The sequence below is a fragment of the Erythrolamprus reginae genome, chromosome 1 (genome assembly GCF_031021105.1).
Source record: "Erythrolamprus reginae isolate rEryReg1 chromosome 1, rEryReg1.hap1, whole genome shotgun sequence".
NCBI lineage: Eukaryota > Metazoa > Chordata > Lepidosauria > Squamata > Dipsadidae > Erythrolamprus > Erythrolamprus reginae.
In genome coordinates, this window is record NC_091950.1 from 280,483,216 (window position 1) to 280,504,403 (window position 21,188).

The 21,188-nt window shown below is 43.8% G+C and overlaps 1 protein-coding gene across 6 annotated transcripts in view; it reads left to right on the forward strand.

The window, feature by feature from the left end:
• Positions 1-21,188, forward strand: part of MYO6 (myosin VI) — a 149,936-nt gene that overhangs the window by 39,411 nt on the left and 89,337 nt on the right. For all 6 annotated transcript variants that reach the window (XM_070733087.1, XM_070733083.1, XM_070733084.1 and 3 more), the window contains exon 2: positions 13,335-13,467. In XM_070733087.1, the coding sequence (XP_070589188.1) occupies positions 13,351-13,467 (117 nt within the window). In that variant the 5' untranslated portion in view covers positions 13,335-13,350. The remainder of the gene's footprint in view (positions 1-13,334; positions 13,468-21,188) is intronic.

Sequence of the window (21,188 nt, forward strand, 5' to 3'; positions counted from 1 at the left end):
TCCATGCCTGACGACACAGGTGGGTTTTAAGGAGTTTGCGAAAGGCAAGGAGGGTGGGGGCAATCCTAATCTCCTAAATGGAGTCCCATCACAGAGCACCCAATTTGCACTGAAAGGTGTTGAAAGAAAATGCATAAGCCATGCCCACAGTGTGGTAATAAAAATTTTGGTAGCCCTTCACTGGTTTTAGGTTTAGGTTTATACTGGGATTTTTTAAACTCTGTATTTGTATTGATTTTATTATGTAAGCCGCCCTGAGGTCCCCTGGAGAAGAGCGGCATAGAACTCCAAGTGAATGAATGAATGAATGAATGAATGAATGAATGAATGAATGAATGAAAGAAAGAAAGAAAGAAAGAAAGAAAGAAAGAAAGAAAGAAAGCTGGGCAGCTTTTTTAGAGGGGAGTGTTTTTGCCCATAGAAAATAAGTACAGTCAAGTTTCATTTTAGCAGATTTGTGTATATGATCATATGAGAACAAACTGTAATTGGTTTAACAAACCAATAGCAATTCTTGGCTAGCATGCAAATTGGTTCATGATGCCTGGTTTGCATATAATGAGAAAATCAGGAATCGGACAATGTGAGACTGAATTCTTGCTATTTTCTGCTTCTGGTTTTGGGGTTTTGGAATTGGATATATGTGGCCTCCTTTCTTATATATAAATATGGTCATTAGTTTGTTACAGACTAAGACTTCTTTAGCTTTATGCCTTTTCAATGAGGCAGATCATACCTATCTTACCAGCAAACCAGTAGTTAAGGAGAGTGACCTAAGATACTTCATTCAGTTTAGAAAGTGTGAATTAAATAGAACGAATGTATGTACAGCATCAGATCAGTACAGCGATTGGCCTGTTACTCCCAAGCAGACTTTGTTTGTATTTTTGTTAAGACTATCTCAGCTGTGCAGTGTGCAAAATCTGTATCAGCATTTTGTTCCTGTGACATTCCTACAACTGTTGCTGTTTTGTTTTGTTTCTGGTAAAGTTCACCAACAATGAAACACAGTTTGGAAGCCATTCAACTCAGAGAGAATCAAAGCCACCTGATAAACAAAAGGCAACCTTTTTTTCCCCCACTTAAACCTGTTGACAGAATGGAATGAGATATTCATCAATTATGAAAAAAAGTAGCCAGGGTTTAGAATAACACATAAAGGAGTACGGAATTGCATTTTGATTTTTACAGTACGGCGTTTTGTTCATTTTACAGAGCTGTATATCATTTGTAGCTGTAGTTGTAGTAATCATAACTCTAAAACTTAGATAGCTTGAAAGAGCTTTAAGGCAAAAAGTTCCATAGATACAGCGGTTGAGAATTCACTGAACCAGTGAATTAGATTTGGTGTGTGTGTGTGCTATTAAGAGAATGGAAGGCTAGCATAATCCTTAGTGCTCCATTGAGCTCCGTAGAATGGTGAAATGAAGACAGCAAGAGTTGCTTAGTTGGCAGTAATAAATCCGGTTCTTGTGTACATATTCCATGGAGAGCCATTGTCTTGTACACATGACTCTGTTTCCCTTTTCCCTTTCTCTTTCCATTTTTGTCTTTTGAAAAATAATGTAACAGTTTTTGCAAGGATGTTTTTTTCTGATGTGCCAAATCCCTGTGAAGTAGCCTGGTTTAGCACTGGTTAATCTGTAAGGACTCAATTTCACTTTGTACACCCCACAGGCTGAATTTCCTTAAGCCCAGTGGTCCCCCCCCCCACCTTTCCAGCTTTGCAGGCAGGGGGAGAAGGTTTCATGTCGGTGGCGGGCTAATGTGCCCGCCATTTGCACAAATGGAGCTGCATCAGTTGTGGGTTGCTACTGGTTCAGGCAAACCGGTAATGGTGATGGTAGAAGGCTCTGCCTACCTGCCTGAATGTTGTCAGAAATGCTCTGTGCATGCACAGAAGTGTTGTGCATATGCAAAACACACACTCCCCTCCCATTCCTGAACGGTGCAAAAAAGGGCAACAAGTATGATCAAGGAAATGGAGCACCTCCCTTAGGAAACCAGGTTGCAACGCCTTGGTCTCTTCAGCCTTGAAAGACGGCGTTTAAGGGGTGACTTGATCGAAGTGTATAAAATCATGCATGGGATAGAAAAGGTGGATAGAGAAAAATACTTTTCTCTATCACAGCGTTTCCCAACCGGTGTGCCGCGGCACACTGGTGTGCCGCGAGACACCGTCAGGTGTGCCGCGGCGAGAGGCGGCGGAGGAGAGTGGGCGGATCGGGCGGGCAATGGGGCAGGGCGGAGAAGCCGGGGGCGCGTTTGGCCGGAGGCACCGTGGGGAGGCAGGGGCAGCTGCGGCTCCCTTTACTCCTACTGCCGCACCTCCCTGCCCCTGCCTCCCCACGGTGCCTCCGGCCAAACGCGCCCCTGGCTTCTCCGTCCTGCCCCATTGCCCGCCCGATCCGCCCACTCTTCTCCGCCACCGCCTCCTGCCTTGGGGTGAGGAATCCGGGAGTCCGGGACTGTGTGGCTTTGCGCCATGAAGAGAAAACGGCCGACTTTTCCCTGCTGCCGTTTTCTCTTCATGGCGCAAAGCCACACAGTCCCGGACTCCCGGATCGCTCGTTTCTCCGGTCAGCAAAGCCATCTGCCCAGGAAAGCGCCGCGCTGGCCGGAGAAGCGAGCAATCCGGGAGTCCGGGACTGTGTGGCTTTCGGCCGGGCTAACGGGAGGCGGCGCGAGGCCGGGCGCTGGGGACGTCTGGGAGGGCGAGGAGGCTGATGGCTGCTGCACACTCCACTCTCTCTCCGGCTCTCTCTCGCTCTTTCTTTTTCTCTCTGTTGCTGGCGTGGTGAACGAGAGAGAAAGAGAGAGAGAGAAAAAGGAGGGGAGAGAGAATGAGAGAAAGAAAGCAAGAGAAAGAGAGGGAAAGAAAGCAAGAGAGAGAGAGAAAGAAAGGGGGGAAGGAGGGAGAGGGAAAGACATAGAGGGAGGGAAGGAGGGAGAGAGAAAGAGAGCAAAAAAGAGAGGAAGAAAGAAAGAAAGAGGGATGGAGAGAAAGAAGGGAAGGAAGGAAGAGAGAGAAAGAGGGAGGGAGAAATAGAGTGAAATGGAGGAAGAGATATTTTTTTTGTCCAAACTTTTCTTTAGCCCCCCCGCCCCCCCCTTCAGTGTTCCCCAGAATTTTGAAAACATGAATAATGTGCCGCGGCTCAAAAAAGGTTGGGAAACACTGCTCTATCACACAATACTAGGACGAGGGGGCACTCCCTAAAGCTCATAGGTAAAAAAGTGAGGACAAATCAAGGGAAATATTTCTTCACCCAGAGGGTCGTTGGTTCATGGAATTCACTTCCAGAAGAGGTCACGACAGCTGTCAGCCTGGATAGCTTCAAGGCAGGATTAGACAGATTCATGGATGCCAAGTGTATTGGGGTTACTGAAACAGATGTCCATGTGCCGCCTCTATGTTGGTTGAGGCAGGCAGGATTTCCTTGAGTACCATTTGTTGTGAGGTCAAAGGAAAGGGAGGGTCTTGCCTTCTCTTTCTGCTCAAGATCCCCATGGACAATTGTTGGGCCACTGTGTGACACAGAATGCTGGACTCGATGGGCTTTGGCCTGATTCAGCATGGCTCCTCTTATGTTCTTATATTCTTGGTATCAAAGGTAAGTGAAACGCACTACACAATCTGAAGTTAGTTGGGGGAAAGATCAAAAGCAACGTGAGAAAATATTATTTCACTGAAAGAGTAGTAGACTCTTGGAACAAACTTCCAGCAGACGTGGTTGCTAAATCCACAGTAACTGAATTTAAACATGCCTGGGATAAACATATATCCATTGTAAGATAAAATACAGGAAATAGTATAAGGGCAGACTAGATGGACCATGAGGTCTTTTTCTGCCGTCAGTCTTCTATGTTTCTATGTTTCTACTGAGCTGCATGTGTGCCTGCACTCGCTCACTGCTTGTGCAAGTAGAGCTGCACACATGTGTCCATGCTTGGCCACCATTTCTGTGGCCTGTTTCCAAACAGGCCACAGCCAGGTAGTGGGTCTCAGTTCGGGGTTAGGGATTCCTGCTTTAACCTACCTGGACTTGTTTTAGGGGCATGGCAATTAGATGGACCATGAGGTCTTTTTCTGCCGTCAGTCTTCTATGTTTCTATGTTTCTACTGAGCTGCATGTGTGCCTGCACTCGCTCACTGCTTGTGCAAGTAGAGCTGCGCACATGTGTCCATGCTTGGCCACAGCCTGGTAGTGGGTCTCAGTTCGGGGTTAAGGATTCCTGCTTTAACCTACCTGGACTTGTTTTAGGGGCATGACAATCTTCAGTGACTGGGGCCAAGCAGTTCTGATTATGTTTCTTTTCCCTTCTTTTACTTTTGCTAAATAAAAAGAATAAATATTTAAAGTTAGGTACAGAGTTGGAACAACTCTTGAGCAGATCCCAATTTTAGCAATTTCCCCCTTCTCCTTGAGCCCAGTATGAAGATTTATAATATTAAGAACTGTAATATTGATCTCCAGTGTACTGTGTATGACAGCATATAATGCAATGCATAATTTAACATTTCCAGAATAATGTTTAAATAAAACACTAGGTTTATGCCCTTGCTTCATCTTTTATTCTAACAAATTAATCACCTTGGGCTCATTTTAGCAAAATTGACTGGGTTGGAAATATGATAAATAAATAATAGTTCGCATTAGATTTGAGGTGCTTTTGTTTTCCTTCACTTGTGCTGAAGGAAATATGTGTGATTGGGTATCTCACTTTTAGACCTGAATTTCCCAAACTTGTTTTAATTTGGTCTTCATATATTGGGGTTCTCTTTTTTTGACTGCTCTAAAGTTGAAGTAACAAAAATCTCCCAAATTAGTGGATTAGTGGATTTGAAAATAACCAAGCTCAGAACACCGAGAACTCCAAACTTCAACTCTAGACTACAAATACTCTGTTAAAAATCAGTTAAATCAGAGACAATCTGTTTGTCCATTGAGGTCCTCTGCTCTGCAGATGTATTTTGGCGGGGCAGCACTCCCCATGAAGGAACGTGTCCATGACTTGCGTCCTCCTGGTTTGTAGTGCCTAGTGAGATAGCAGGTAGAAGTAATAGCTGCTGTGTCAATTTGTATTTGTATTTGTATTTATTAGATTTGTATGCCGCCCCTCTCGGAAGACTCGGGGTGGCTAACAACAATATAAAAAGACAATGTAAACAAATCTAATATTAAAACAATCTAAAAAACCCCAATTTAAAGAACCACTCATACACACAAGCATACCATGTATAAATTCTATAAACCTAGTGGGAAGGGAAATTTCAATTCCCCCATGCCTGACAACAGAGGTGGGTTTTAAGGAGCTTGCGAAAGGCAAGGAGGGTGGGGGCAACTCTGATATCTGGGGGGAGCTGGTTCCAGAGGATTGGGCCCGCCACAGAGAAGGCTCTTCTCCTGGGTCCCGCCAAACGACATTGCTTAGTCGACGGGACCCGGAGAAGGCCAACTCTGTGGGACCTAACCGGTCACTGGGATTCGTGTGGCAGAAGGCGGTCCCGGAGATATCCTGGTCCGATGCCATGTAGATCTTTATAGGTCATAACCAACACTTTGAATTGTGACCGGAAATTGATCGGCAACCAATGCAGGCCACGGAGTGTTGGTGTAACATGGTGTACAATTGGTGCACAATTGTAGCCCAGCTGGAGACATGCCGATCTTGCTCGAGCTTTCCTCATCACTGGTTTAGATTATTGCAGTGTATCCTATGTGGAGTTGTCTTTAAAGACCACTCAGAAGCTGCAGTTCAGAGTACAATGGCCTCACTTTAGCAAGCCTTTGCCAATGAGAGCACATGGCGCCTGTGTTACGGGCACTGCATTGGTTACCAGTAGGCTTCCAGATTCACCTTAAAGAACAGGTGCTGGCCTATCAAGCAGGGGTCTCCAACCCCAACCCCAGGTCCATGGACCAGCATCGGTCCATAGCATACCAATAACCTGGCTATGCAAAAAAGTGAAGCCCCATCTGCAGGATGCAGGCAGCACATAAAACCACACCTCCTCAGGTCCACGGAAAAGCCTCTCCCAATGGAACTGATCCCTGGTTTCCAAAAGGTTGGAGGCTGCTGCTGCCATAAAGCCCTTTCATAGCTTGGCGCCGAGCAATTGGAATTGGATATATATGATATATTGAGAGATGCTTCCCAATAGACTATAAGGTTGTCTCTCCCGTTTCAGTTTCTTCCTGGAGCTCCTTAAAATGGAGCTCCTTAAAATGGAGCTCTTACAGAGGGCCTTCAAGTTGTTATGTCACTTTGGCAAAGTTTTATTGGTCCTTCTTGGGTTTTGTGGTTGTATATTTCTAATGTTTTATGTTTTTACTTTAACCTGAATGGATATTTTAATTGCAGTTGGGCATTCTATATCTGTTAATTTCTGGCAGCCCTTTGGTATTGCAGTGGGGTATAATAAATAGTTATTTGTAGTAAAACATATATCATGTAGAACATTACTCTTTTTGGGGGTGGGTGGGAGAGGGAATCTTCCTCTAGCACAAGTTTTCTCCGTACTGAAGGAGCGGGTCCAGCAGTCACATGGGTTGCTCATGTCCAATCCGGTGGAACTGAGCCTAGTATTAAAAAAGCTTGCCGGATCCGCCCCTTCCCCAGAATTCGCTCAGTTCGCATATCCTGCGGTTGTATTGTGATAGCTCGTTCAACATTCTAACACCTTCCCTTCGATCTTTTCCTTCAAAAAGTAGTAAGATTTATTGTCTTTAATTATTTACTTGCACTAATTGCGCCAGCCGTTTAAAAGAAAAAAAGAAAAAAAGCGGCTAGGCTTTTTTCCTTGGGAGAAGTTGCGGTTTCGTTTTCCCCCGGCGGTTTTGCCGGTTACGATTCCTGCGGCCGCTTGTGGATTCTTCTAATCCTTTGGCCTGGAGGTCCTGGTGCAAGTATTTACCTATTGAATTATTGATTATTTATTGTATACAAAAATATTTAAGGGCTTAAAAATACCTCCTGCGGAGTGAGACGCCTTCTAGTCTCCTGGACTTAGTCGATCGCTTCCCCTTTAAGAAATTTTACGGAGCGATTTTTTTCGGCGCGAAGGCCTTCGCGCCCTTTTTAAATCTAGGCCTCTCGTGTTGGCCCCCTGCCAGCCGTGTAGGCCTCAGTCCACCGCGTGGATCCCGGAGCGGGCCTTGGGGGTCCCAGGCTAAATTCTCCACCGGCTAAGCCTCCAACCAGAGTGCCTTGGTTTACTTAATTACAAAGTTTAGGGAGGCTGGCCCCGCTGGGTTTGGGGGCACGAACTCTGGGTTTGCCCAGATTGTCCTCAAGTTTCAGCAGCTTCGAGGCCTCGAAGCAGGATCCATTCCTCTTGGGAAGTCCTTGAAATTCTTCTCCTTATTATTCAGTTATTGGCTCAGCCTTGTCTTCTGTTAATTGTCAGACTATGGCTACTTTTCCCAAGAGAGGCACAACTAAAGGTCCCAGAGAGGCCAGGCCTACAGGCGATGAGATTACTAGTATCCCCCAGGCCTCTTCCTCCTCTTCTCCAGGGGCCCGCCCCTCGACCAAGGTCACCAGGGCCGAGAAGAGAAGGGACCTAGCCCTACAAAAAATCCATGACAAATCAGCAAAACGTTTGAAAGTGCAGGCCCAAGTAATCAGTAGTCAAGACCCCCCAGAGGCTTCTAGTCTGCCTCCTTCTGGGGTCCCTGTGTTATCTCTGGATGAGCCAAACCTAGACAGACCCCAACCTAACCTATGGGGCATAGGTCCAGAGGAACCAGATATTATTGAAGATTCCCCCCAGCCAGGATCCTCCCAGGCCTTTAGGGATTCTTCTGCCATTTCTGCTGACATTTCCAGTTTACCTCCTGAGTTCCAGTCTATTTTTGCTGTGTTGTCTAAAGCCATTGATGCCAAACTCTCCACCATCAATGAGCTTCCCTTACCTCTTCCTCCTTCTCGCTCCTCCCGCCCCTTGGGTTCTCCCCCAGCGGTCAGAGCTCCTATTCAGGATGATTCAGATTCCTCCCAGGATGAATATGAGGATATAGAGGATGATGAGGATGCCTTCCAAGGCCTATCAGATGATGAGGAATCCCAAATAAAGGTTCCTCCTCCTATTACTATTTTTCCTTCTCAATTATTCAAATCTCTCCTCCTCAAAGCTAGAATTTCTACGGGATTAGCGGCCCAGGAGAAACAAGCCTCCACTTCCACTGATCCCCCGGAGGAGAATTTACCTTACTTCACAGAGGAACAGGAGGATAACGAGGTAATTCCTATGCCTAAGTTGTTTAAAGATGCCTTACTCAAACAGTGGGAATTTCCAGCCTCTGGCCTTAATCCCTCCACCAAGGACAGAAAGTTGTACAAACTTTCCTCTTCCTATGAAGAGCTTCTATCCTTTCCCAAACCGGATGAACCTGTCAAGATTCTTCACTCGGCAGCGGCTGTGCCAGGCGAGGCGGAGGAAGTCCTCCGCCCAGAGGACAAGCGCATTGAGCAAATGCTCAAAAGAGGATTCACCGCTGATTCCTGGGCCACTAAAAGCTCTGCAGCGGCTTCCTTTTTCTCCAGAGCCATGCTGCTGTGGCTTCGCCAACTTCAACAGCATATTCCTCCCGATGACTTGAGAGGTCAACAAGACTTCAACAAGGTCTTTGCAGCTGCCCAGTACGTGGCTGATGCCACCTTGCAATCTACTAGATTTTCTGCTAAGTCTATTGCAGCTTCTACTACGGCAAGAAGACTCCTATGGATTCGCCCTTGGCAAGCGGGAGTTCGCCAAAAGTGGCAGTTATCCCAGGGTCCCTTAAAGCGCGACCTTCTCTTCGGTGATCTTCTGGATCCACTCCTCACGGAAACCACGGACAAGAAGAAAGTTTTGGGTCCAACCACAAAAAAGGCTACCAAAACGCAGTCCTTTCGTCGCCCAGGGCGCCAGCAAGATCAAGCGGCTTCCTACCAGAGATCTCCAGGTCAGTATTCCCCCCGTTTTCGTTCCCAAGGTAGGAACTCCAGGGGTAGAGGGTTTCGCTTCCAAAGGGGAGCTTCCTCTAACAGGGCTTCAAAAAAACCTAGATGGTAATCCTACCTCTATTCCCATAGGGGGTCGCCTAGCTCATTTCGCCTCTAATTGGCGTCTCACCTCCAAGGACCCTTGGGTCATTGACACTGTTCAAACAGGCCTTCTTTTAGAATTTATTTCTCCTCCCCCTAAACGTTTTATTTCCTGCCCTTCTCCCAGGTCATCCTCAGATTGTAACCGTATGGAGGAGGCCATTTCTCATCTATTGTCCATCAGAGCCATTCAACCGGTCCCTTCCGGTCAGAAGGGCCTAGGTTTTTTACTCCATCCTATTTATGGTTCCAAAGTCCTCCGGAGGTTGGAGAGCTATTTTGGATTTAAAGAAACTAAATTTATTCATCAAATATAGGAAGTTTAAGATGCACTCCTTGGCTTCTATTTTGGCCGCCATTCACTCAGGAGATTTCATGGTCTCCTTAGACCTCACTGAGGCCTACCTTCACATTCCTATAGCCAAATGCCACAGAAAATTTTTACGTTTTTCCTTTCAAGGCAGGCATTTCCAGTATAGGGCGATGCCATTTGGCCTTTCCTCGGCCCCTCGGGTCTTTACAAAGCTCTTGGGGTCCCTGGCGGCCTATATCAGGGCGTTTCCCATCCACATTTTATGTTATCTTGATGATATTTTGATTCATGGGAACTCCCTAGAGAAAGTGAAAACAGACCTTTCTGTCACCATGTCAGTCCTTCAGGACCATGGTTTTTCCATCAACTTTGATAAAAGCCACCTCCAACCCTCCACATCCATTTCTCACCTGGGTTCCATTATTGATACAGAATCCTCCCAGGTTTTTCTCTCTCCCGAGAGAAGACTCAGTATAGTGGAGTTAATTTCTAGCATTTTATCAAATTCTTCAGTTTCCATAGTCACTCTATCTTCCCTTTTGGGGAAGATGGTGTCATGCATAGGCATCATTCCCTGGGCTCGCCTTCATGCTAGGGAACTCCAGTGGCTCCTGTTACCTTTTCAGAGATCAGGGCACAGCAACTCAAATCGACGCATTGTCATCCCACTGAGTGTTCGCAGATCCTTCAAGTGGTGGAAGTCTCCGGCCATGGACAGAGGATCCCCGTTCAGGTGCCCGGATCAATTTGTCATCACCACAGATGCCAGTCTATCGGGATGGGGCGCCCACGCCCAGGGGATGATAGCCCAGGGCACGTGGTCCCCGGAGGAAGCTTCCAGGCCAATCAATTGGCTAGAGTTAAGAGCCGTTTCCCTGGCTCTGAAGCATTTTTCTCCTCGCATTCCCAACCGGCACGTTCTCATTCTCACCGACAACATTGCCACGAAAAGCCACATTTGCAGACAGGGGGGCACGAGATCCAAGGCTCTCATGAGGGAGGCCCTCAAGCTGGGCCTTTGGGCGGAAAAACATCTCCAGTTGCTCCTAGCCGATCACATCTCGGGGAGTCTCAACGTCCAGGCGGATTGGCTATCCCGGGCAACGATAGACCCAGGAGAGTGGAACCTCCATCAAGACCTGTTCCATCAAATCACCCTCAGATTCGGCCTACCAATTCTGGATCTCTTCGCGACCAATGCGAACGCCCAACTCCCTCGCTTCTATTCCAGATTTCCATCCCCGGGAGCGGAAGCAATCAATGCCCTCCGGAGTCCATGGCCTCCAGGCCTACTCTACGCATTTCCTCCAATTCCAATCCTCCCGGACGTGATTCACAAGGTCCTCACCGAGAGGGCCCGAGTAATCCTAATCGCCCCTCACTGGCCCCGCCGGCCCTGGTTCGCGGATCTCCAACAGCTGTCCGTCCAGGACCCTTGGCGACTCCCCGTTTCGGGGGATATGCTGCGGCAGGGGGCCTCCTTCCATCCAGACCCGGAGTGGTTCCACCTCACCGCCTGGCTGTTATCAGGAGAGATTTAGAGCTGCGTGGTCATGACCCCGATTCAGTGGAGGTCATTTTAAAGGCCAGAAGGGGTTCGACCAATCGAATCTACGACCACACGTGGTCCAAGTTTCACCAGTGGTGTCTACAGGAAGGTCTCTCCCCTCTGTGCATCCCCATACACAGAATAATTTCCTTCCTTATGCAAGGCTTCCATAAAGGACTTTCCACCAGCACCCTCCGGCGTCATCTGGCAGCCATTTCATCTGTCCTAGGAGGTCCCCGCAGACAGCCTCTCCGATCCTTCCCTGAAGTTCAGGAATTCCTCAAGGGCATAGCCAACCTCAGACCTTCCAAGGTCCACAGGTACCCATCATGGGATTTGCCACGGGTTCTCCATTCCCTCACGCAGGCACCATACGAACCCCTAAAATCGGCGTCCCTCAGGTACCTATCCTTTAAGGTAGCTTTCCTGGTGGCTATTACCTCTGCTCGACGCATTTCGGAGCTGGCTGCCCTCTCAATCAGGCAGGACCTTTGCCAATTCCATCAGGACAAGGTAGTCTTGCGACTGGACCCCACCTTCTTACCCAAGGTCAGTTCCATGTTCCACAGATCTCAGGATATTGTCCTACCTTCCTTCTGCCTCCAACGAGACCATCCCTTGGCAATTAGATGGCACACCCTGGATCTCACCAGAGCGCTGAGAATCTATATCCAACGCACAGGACCCTTTCGGAGGTCAGAAGCACTTTTTGTAGCCTATCATCCCAGAGTCATGGGGGCCAAAGTGTCTTCAACAGTAATAGGCCGTTGGATCAGAGGGACTATATCTAAGGCCTATGAGTCGGCCTCCCTCTCAGTTCCAAGGAACATCACAGCGCATTCCACCAGGAGCGCAGCCACCTCGGCCGCTTGGGCGACTCAAGCCCCGTTGGAGGAGGTCTGCAAAGCAGCCACTTGGGCCTCGCCAAATTCCTTCATCAGGCACTACAAGATTGATTCTTACGCTTCAGCGGACGCTGCCTTCGGCAGAAGGGTACTCCAATCCGTTATCTCACACGATAGCAAGCTAATCCCACCCTAGGGACTATCTATTGGGTATGTCCCATGTGACTGCTGGACCCGCTCCTTCAGTACGGAGAATAGGCGTTGATTGCTTACCTGAACGCCTCTTCTCGTACGGTGAGCGGGTACAGCAGTCACTTCCCGCCCTTGTATGTGTCTTCTTTACCTTTCTATATCTTTCTTCCTCTAACAATGAGAGTTGAACACTACAGAGCTTCACAACTGAGCCTAGTCTATGGATTCGCGAATTCTGGGGAAGGGGCGGATCCGGCAAGCTTTTTTAATACTAGGCTCAGTTCCACCGGATTGGACATGAGCAACCCATGTGACTGCTGTACCCGCTCACCGTACGAGAAGAGGCGTTCAGGTAAGCAATCAACGCCTATTTCATTTAGTTTTATCTCCGCATACAGGAATCTTGGCTTCCTCCTTGGACCTGCAATTCATTATCCATTAATGGAAGATTGCTGATGAATTTCAGCTCCATAATATGTCAGTGCCTTATTGAACATGGACTGGAGTGTGTGTGTGTGTGTGTGGTTTAAAACATGTGCATCTTGCTTTATTCAACTTTTAAAAATACGTTTTAGAATTCCCTTTACCACGTTTGGTTAGATATTGCTCGTTTTATATTTTCATCTTTCTTAGCAAATATGGTGTAGGCAATGCCTGGTTCTTTGCTGAGTAATGTGTCTTGAAAAGCCACCATTCATATCCATTGGGTGTTGCTGTCAGTGCCCCAAATAGCATCTGAGAAATAAATCAGATTTCAGTCCAATTCTCTCATCTAAGGTACGGTTTATTATCAGAGCCATGTTGGTTATACTGTTGCCATCCCGATACTAACTCCCTACTAATACCCCACCCAAATTAAGGTTCATCCCTCACCCACAAGTTCATCACGCGGATCAGTCCGAGTGCAGGAATTTCACCAACCTCCTCCTTACATCCGCTGGTGCAGAACAAAGGATGACCTTGGACTCTAAGAAAGGAATTTGTTGTGGCTAGTAACATATCCTCTCATGCAACTACCCCTCCCAGTTTCCATGATACTATTCTACTGTGGCAGGCCAAAGTTTCTAACTCCAAATGATGGCTTTGGCCTGACAGTTGTCTTATTTCTCATTTTTCGGCACTGCATTTCTTTCTAGATAAAAATAGTTGCATTTGTTAATATAAGTGACCATCAGTTATGAGGTTGGGAGGGAATTGGGATTAATCTTCAGTAGAAAAGAAGCAAAGGTTGCTCTTCAAAATACTTAGCTTTCAATCCCATCCCCTTGAGATATTTTCATTGTGTTTACCAAGTTAACCTTATATATTGTTTTTTGGTTACAAACATTTCTTTTCTTTGTAGGAAATAGATCCTCAAGATGGAGGACGGGAAGCCTGTTTGGGCTCCACACCCAACTGATGGGTTTCAGATGGGGAGCATTGTGGATATCGGACCTGACGGTTTAACTATTGAACCTGTAAATCAAAAGGGCAAGGTATGTTTCTTCAAAAGGCGATTCGTTCTTGCAGAGATTGTTTTAGTGAAAGAGAAGATGTTTGCAGTGAATGGGAAGCTCATATATTAAAGCATTCAGAGTGCTTGGAACTTTTAATTGCTTTTTAAAAATATTTTTTGTTACAATTTTAACTATAACAGTAGAAACTAATGCAAACTAAAAAGAAGAGGAAAGAATAAAAAGTGCAAGAAAAAAGTGAGAATCTCTCTCTCTCTCTCTCTCTCTCACACACACACACACACACAAGACTTCCAATCTTTATCAAAATAAGTGTAAACAAATTTAGGCTCTTTGGCTTCTATAAAGTTATGAACAAATATTTCTTCATCCCATACCCATCCCTTATCTGTAGACAAATGCATTAATTCTTTGCACAAATTTCTTCAATAAGCCTCTTTTGTTTAATAGTGATTAAACATTTTATAGAGCCAGTTTAGTGTCGTGGTTAAACCATTAGCCTAGAAACTGGAAGGTTGTGCCTTTTTATTTATTCATTTATTTATTTACTTATTTTGGTACAAAGCCAGCAGGGTCATCTTGGATCAATCACTTTTTCTAAGCCCTAGGAAGAGGCAATGATAAAGTACTGCAGAAAAACCTCGCCTAGAAAATTGCAGAGACTTGTCCAGAGAGTCTCCAAGAGTCAGACACGTTTGAACGGAAGAAAAAAAAAAATACCACAGATATAAATAGAAGTCCCTCAGTAATAATGCAGCATATAAATGTAGATTCAGAACTGCACTCAAGACATTTAAAGTGAACCAAGGACAAAATAATCCTGACAAGATAGCACCTGTGAGGTTTTGCTATTTTGCTTTGAAATGTTACAATGGAGGATTGCATTCTTCAATATTTTTCTTTCTTTCTGAGAAAAAAAAAGCTTCAAAAAGTTATTGTCAATCTCGTCTTCACCCAAGAAGAAGGGAATAATAAAAGATTTAATTGAAAACATACAGGATGCATATTCCTTTTTAAAAAAAAAATTAAGAATACAGTGGTACCTCAAGATACGAACCCCTCGTCTTACGAACAACCCGAGATACGAACCCGGGGTTCAGAAAAATTTTGCCTCTTCTTACGAACTTTTTTCGTCTTACGAACGCCAAACCCGAACTTCCAGGTTCGGCGTTCGGGAGGCTACTGGGAAGCCCCCCGGCTGTTTTAAAAGGTGACAGCCGGGCGGCGCGGCTTCCCAGCAGCCTCCCGAACCCGAACTTTTGCCGAATGTCCAGGTTCGGCATTCGGGAGGCCGCTGGGAAGCCCTGCCGCCCGGCTGTCACCTTTTAAAACAGCCGGGGGGCTTCTCGGAGGCCTTCTGAACGCCGAACCCGGAAGTTCGGGTTTGGCGTTTGGCTTCGGGAGGCTGCTGGGAAGCCCCCCGGCTGTTTTAAAAGGTGACAGCCGGGCGGCGCGGCTTCCCAGCAGCCTCCCGAACCCGAACTTTTGCCGAATGTCCAGGTTCGGCATTCGGGAGGCCGCTGGGAAGCCCCGCAGCCCGGCTGTCACCTTTTAAAACAGCCGGGGGGCTTCTCGGAGGCCTTCTGAACGCCAAACCCGGAAGTTCGGGTTTGGCGTTTGGCTTCGGGAGGCTGCTGGGAAGCCCCCCGGATGTTTTAAAAGGTGACAGCCGAGCGGCGGCGGTTTTTCCCCCCCCTGCATGGATTAATGGATTTTACATTGTTTCCTATGGGAAACAATGTTTCGTCTTACGAACTTTTTGTCTTATGTACCTCCCCTTGGAACCAATTAGGTTCGTAAGACGAGGTATTACTGTACAGGCTAAATATCTGTGGAGATTTTCAGTCATCCAGAACCGATGAAGCTTCTTGGATGAGAAGCGAAACATTTTCCTCAAAGAAGAAACAGTCCAGTTGCCTTTTGAAAAAGAATCTTTGAGTCAGGATTCTCCATCAATCCTGCATTTTATGTGATTGTCAATTCCAAATGCTGGATTTTTTTTTAAAAAAAGGTTGCGTTTAAGTAGGCTATTAGTTTCTCTTTTTAAAAACAAACAAACAAAACATTTATACCTCATCTAGAGAATTCATGGGTAAGTTGAAGGTGTTACAGAAGAGATAACAGAAGTTTTGTTATGCAAACGAAAGCATCTGCTTAGCACTGAATGTTGCCTATTGAATGATTGTCTAAAGGGCTGATATTCCATGACTGGGTTTTCTTTTTTGTATGTTTTGAAGTGCTTGTGCAACAGTAAAAACAATTTGTTCAAGAAACATAAATCAACAAATGATCAGACAAAATGAAACCATCATAATTCTTTTCAATAGAAAATGAAAAATAATACGATCAACTCTGGTGCAATTCATTCTGCTTAAAGTACCAGTATTGTGACAGAAATAGACTTGAAAATGTATTGGGTTATAAGCAGAAGCATAATAGACTCATTAAGATGTGTTTTTTTTTAAAAAAAATGGCTTCCTTTAGTTTGTGTGATTTGTTCTTGAGTTGCAACATGGTTGCAGACATGGGAAAACTGAACAGGTTTTTATCATGGTTGTGATTTATTTTGGTATTGTAAGTAACCCAGTGTACGAAATCAAGGGGGATTCTCTATCAAACAAGACTTTAAGTTGTCACAGTAGATATAGTTTATAAGGACGTATTGTTATTCTTGTGGCTAACTGCCTCACAACTGTAACCAGCACATTGTATGATCGCATTAATTTATGCATAGAATCCTTTGGGAAGCTGAAGATAAATGTGCGATTGTGACTGAAAACTGAAGCCATGCTTTGTTCATTTGTTTTTTTCCTTTCTTCCTATTGTGATATCACATTTTGCCTTCCATTGCCCTCAGTAATGCAGTCGATGGCATAAAAACAATTGAATGCTCAGAGTTGTCGTAAGAGCCATAGACCAGCAATTCCTGACCTGATGCATTTCAGATATACAGTGGTACCTCATCTTACGAACGCCTTTTCTAACGAACTTTTTGAAATACGAACCCGGTGTTTAAGATTTTTTTGCCTCTTCTTCCGAACTATTTTCACCTTACGAACCCAAGCAGCTGCTGCTGGGATGAAGGGGTTTCTTTTTTCCCCCTTTTTTGAAGAAAGAAAAGGGAGTGTCGACTTGGAGGAGGAAAGATTTTGCAGAGAACAATGTGCTTGCAAAGGCACTGAAACGGTGTCTTTTGAAGAAAGAAAAGGGAGGGGCGGCTTGGAGGAGGAAAGATTTTGCAGAGAACAAGTGCTTGCAAAGGCACTGAAACGGTGTCTTTTGAAGAAAGAAAAGGGAGGGGCACCCCCCTTGCCTTTCTTCCTTCCCACTCACCCTTTAGCCTAGCCTTGCTTCTTCCACCCGCCCCCTTTAGCTGCCCCTCCCTGCCCTCTGTTCGCCTCCCTTCTAAAGTTTGGGATTTTCCTGAAGGATTTGCACACATTATTTGCTTTTACATTGATTCCTATGGGAAACATTGTTTCATCTTACGAACTTTTCACCTTACGAACCTCCTCCTGGAACCAATTAAGTTCGTACGATGAGGTACCACTGTACTGTGAATGCAACATCTTAAATGCTCTGGGGAATCTGAGTTAAGGAAGACACACAAAGATACATACGTTAGTAACGGAATTATAAATTAGACTGCTATTTTCATCTACAGGTGATCATCTAGAATAGGAGTGCTTATATCTGGCATGTGGGACTGGCCTGGAACTAGCAAATGACTGGCTCACGGTGCATCCGGCAGCCAAAATGGGGTACGGGGGAGTATACAAACCCTGCATCCCGTTTTTGGCCTGGACGGCCTCCTACAGCAATCTGTCAGTCAAAACGGGGCAGCAAAATGGGAGAAGGCCCTGTGGGAGGCACCCCGTTTTGGCCGGGGTTCCATCTCCCTCTCCCCCCAGCTGGCCTGGGGAGGACAACTAGAGTGCTGATATGGCCCGCTAAGAAATCAATTTTGACACTTCTGATCTAGAAGGACATGTAGCCTGGACAGTGTAGTCTGGTTCAAACCTAGGTGGACCTACTAAACTGTTACTTCTTTGTACTTTGTAAGATTAGTTAGTAATTTGGAAAGCTGGTCTCTTCTGTGAGAACTTTTGACAGGGAGAGCTGTATTCCATTACGAAAATAAAATGGGGAGGAGGGGCAGCGGAAATCCATGGTCTTACTTAGTATACAAATGTAGGCTTCTTTAGAAGAAAATGTTCTGTTTTGAATTTGTAAGAAGGAGCTTAAAATAATTTTTAAAACTAATGTTCAATTTTTTCAACCTGATGAAATAGAGGGAATTTTAGTATGTAGGTCAAGAGGTGGTGCTACAGGCTTCCTCTCTGAGGGGTCTAGTGTCCCTCTAAGGAAGTAATCTCATCTAGGGGAGAAAGAAGGTGATGTTGACCTTCTTACTTCTAAGTAACTTTTTTTAGAAGTAATGCCCCTCTATGTAAAACCATTCTTATTCCAAGGAAGCCTCAGAGAATTTTAATTCTGTTAAGACATTCTCAACAAGCTTTGCTTGATAATATATGACAGACCTTAGGGAAGAATTCTTTGGATTTTGGAGATTTTTGAAATTAATCTCCAAAATCCAAAGAATTCTTCCCTAAGGTCTGAAATACTTTCGTGCATATGTATTTAATGAAATTGAAAGTACGGAACAATAAAGAGGAATAATACTGACGTGAAGCACAAATGCCATCTTAAAGAAAGAAAGAAGGGTGCAGCACTTGGAATCTTTGTTTTTTGCTACTTTAAAAAAAACCCCAGAATAAACCAAAAAAAAAAAGAGAGGGGCTTAAATTCGCATTTTTCCCCCCCTTGGAATTTTGGTTGGATTGTAAAAATCTCTTCTATATTCACATCTTACATTCAAAAATGTTATTATTTTTTATTCTTATCACCACAAAAAACAATTTATTTAAAATTATTTAATTCTGTTATACTAACTTAATATACACATTCCTGGTTTTTTAAATCCCTTATCTTTTATTCTGTTCCATATTTTAATCCTTTTTTCTTTCTCTTTTTGGGTTGCCTCCCCCAGGTTTCTTTTAATTCTTTCATTTCTGTTCTTAACTCCATTTTTTGCTGTACTCTCTTTCTCTCCTTGGATTTGTATGGGACATAACAGATAAGAATTAATTTTGAATTGATAAAGTGATAGGTGATAAAGTGATAGAATACATTGTTAAAAAGATTTTAAAAAGTTTGCGTTAAAGGGTGAGAATGATGTGGAGAAGTAAAGCAAAATATTTTAGAGTTAGAAATGTATTAGAAATGTACAAAGTGGGAAAAGACCACATTTTTTATTGTTAGAAAGGAAGGGGAAGAGTAAGAAAAAAGGGAAAGAAAAGAGAATTAAAATAGAAATAAAATAAGAGGGAGGAAAAGACTAAAATATAGATATTAATTTATTAATTTATTAATTTATTAATTTATTTATTGGATTTTTATGCCACCCCTATCCGCAGACTCTGCAGACTCATTAAGATGAAAAGAAACATGAGAGATGATAAAAATGAAATGATAATGAATTATAACTATTTAAATATATAGGGTTGGGCCTAGAAGCAAAAAGGAGCTGTGACGTTCCTTCAATGTACCAGGGTGATCTGACATAAAAAACATATAGCCTCTCCCTGGTACAGAGCTGAAGGGATCAAGTCTGGTGGCCTAGAGGTTAATTCTCTGTCTTACAAGGCAGAAGCTGCTGGATCAAATCCCAGTAAGGGTGTGGCTAGCTGATGTGACCAGAAAAAGGCCGAAATGGTGCCATCCTAGTCTCCCTTAATTTTAAAAAAATTCAGCAAAAAACATGTGACACACACACACACAGATATATTTATATTGTTAAGACTATTGTATAGCTGTATAAAATTCAGAAAGCATGTTCACAACAAGAGATGTTAAAAGACCAAAAATAGATAAAACTTATTGGAAAAAGAAAAGAGAGGAACTATATATTGAGGGGGGCTGTGTGGAAAGGGTTTCCTCTTTTAAATTCTTGGGAAGTGCGTATTGGTCAAGATCTCACCTGGAAAAACAACATGTCCATGGAGATTGGCAAGATCCAAGGGAGACTTCATTTCTTTAGAGTCCTGCGAAAAAATTAGGTGGAACTACTACGGCTGATGACCTCTTTCTTTAAGTCCACTATAGAAAGTATTTTCACATACTGCATTACAGCATGGTATGCTGGTTTAACTGCTGCAGACAGGAAGGCACTACAAAGAGTGATCAATTTGGCACAAGAAACCATTGGTTGCCCTCTGACACCACTGGTGTGCTGCTTTAACAGAGTAGGGAAGATACTCAGTGATGATTCATACCCTGATCGGTGTCTACTCGCACTTCTACCATCGGGCAGAAGATATTGAAGCATAGCCAACTGAAAAAATAGGTTTAAAAATAGTTTATATCCTTGGGCTGTCAGGCTTTTAAACACAATCACAATCACGTACATGAAGAGACTAGTTTTTCTTTTTCTTTCTTTTTCTTTTCCTAATTATTTGCATAGGGATTATTCTTTATACTATTTATGTTGCTTGTATTATTTTTTTTTGCACCAGTGAGGCTGAAACCAATTTCAGAAGTCTAATAAATAAATAAATAAAGTAAATAAATTTCATTGTATAGATGATGTATATGACAATAAAGGCTATTATTATTAGCTTATTGTAGACAGGTGCCCTGAACCAAGAGAAGGCAAAACAAAGTATAACTTTTTGGTGGGTAAAATAACTGCTTGCTTAATTCTGTATTTTATACTCAGACATTACACAGAAATATAAAGTTTATTCATTTATTTATTAATCAAATTTACATGGTTGCCCATCTCACAAGAAGCTACTTTGGGTGGCATACAACAATCAATTAAAACAACAAATATATAAAAGTAATCATTACAAAATATATCAAAAGCATTATTAAAAATTAGAATATTATTAAAAATGTAAAAGTACAAACCACATGAGAAACTGAATATAGCAACCAAAATGAAGCCATCTAAATTTGTCATCAGGCCTGGTGACATAATTAGATCTTGAGGGGTTTCTGTAAGATTAATGGGGATGGTACTAACCTGTCTTTTTTTTACCGGGGGGTGGGGGGTGGGAGGAAAATGTTCCATAACATGGGCACCATGATAGAGAAGACCTGCCTCTTGAGACCTACCAAATATAAATCCAAATGGTACCCACAACAAATTGTAAATGGTACCCACATCTCTTCTCTGCTAGATCTAAAGGGGTGTAATTGGGTCTGATGTATTTTTATTTATTTATTTTATTTTATATTTATTTATTTATTTATTTAGTTATTTATTTATTTAGTTAGTTAGTTAGTTAGTTAGTTAGTTAGTTAGTCCAATACACAATACATATTGAAGAGGATAGGCATGAAGTATTATATATAAAGAAAAGATATAAAAGTAGAGGAGAAGATATATGAAAGGAAGAAAAGATATATGATATATGGGATAAGGAGAGACAATTGGACAGGGGACGAAAGGCAGGCTAGTGCACTTATGTATGCCCCTTACTGACCTCTTAGGAACCTGGAGAGATCAATCGTGAAGAGTCTAAGGGTAAAATGTTGGCGGTTAGGGGTTGACACTACTGATTCCGGTAATGAGTTCCACGCTTCGACAACTTGATTGCTAAAGTCATATTTTTTACAGTCAAGCTTGGAACGATTAATATTAAGTTTGAATTTGTTGCGTGCTCTTGTGTTGTTGC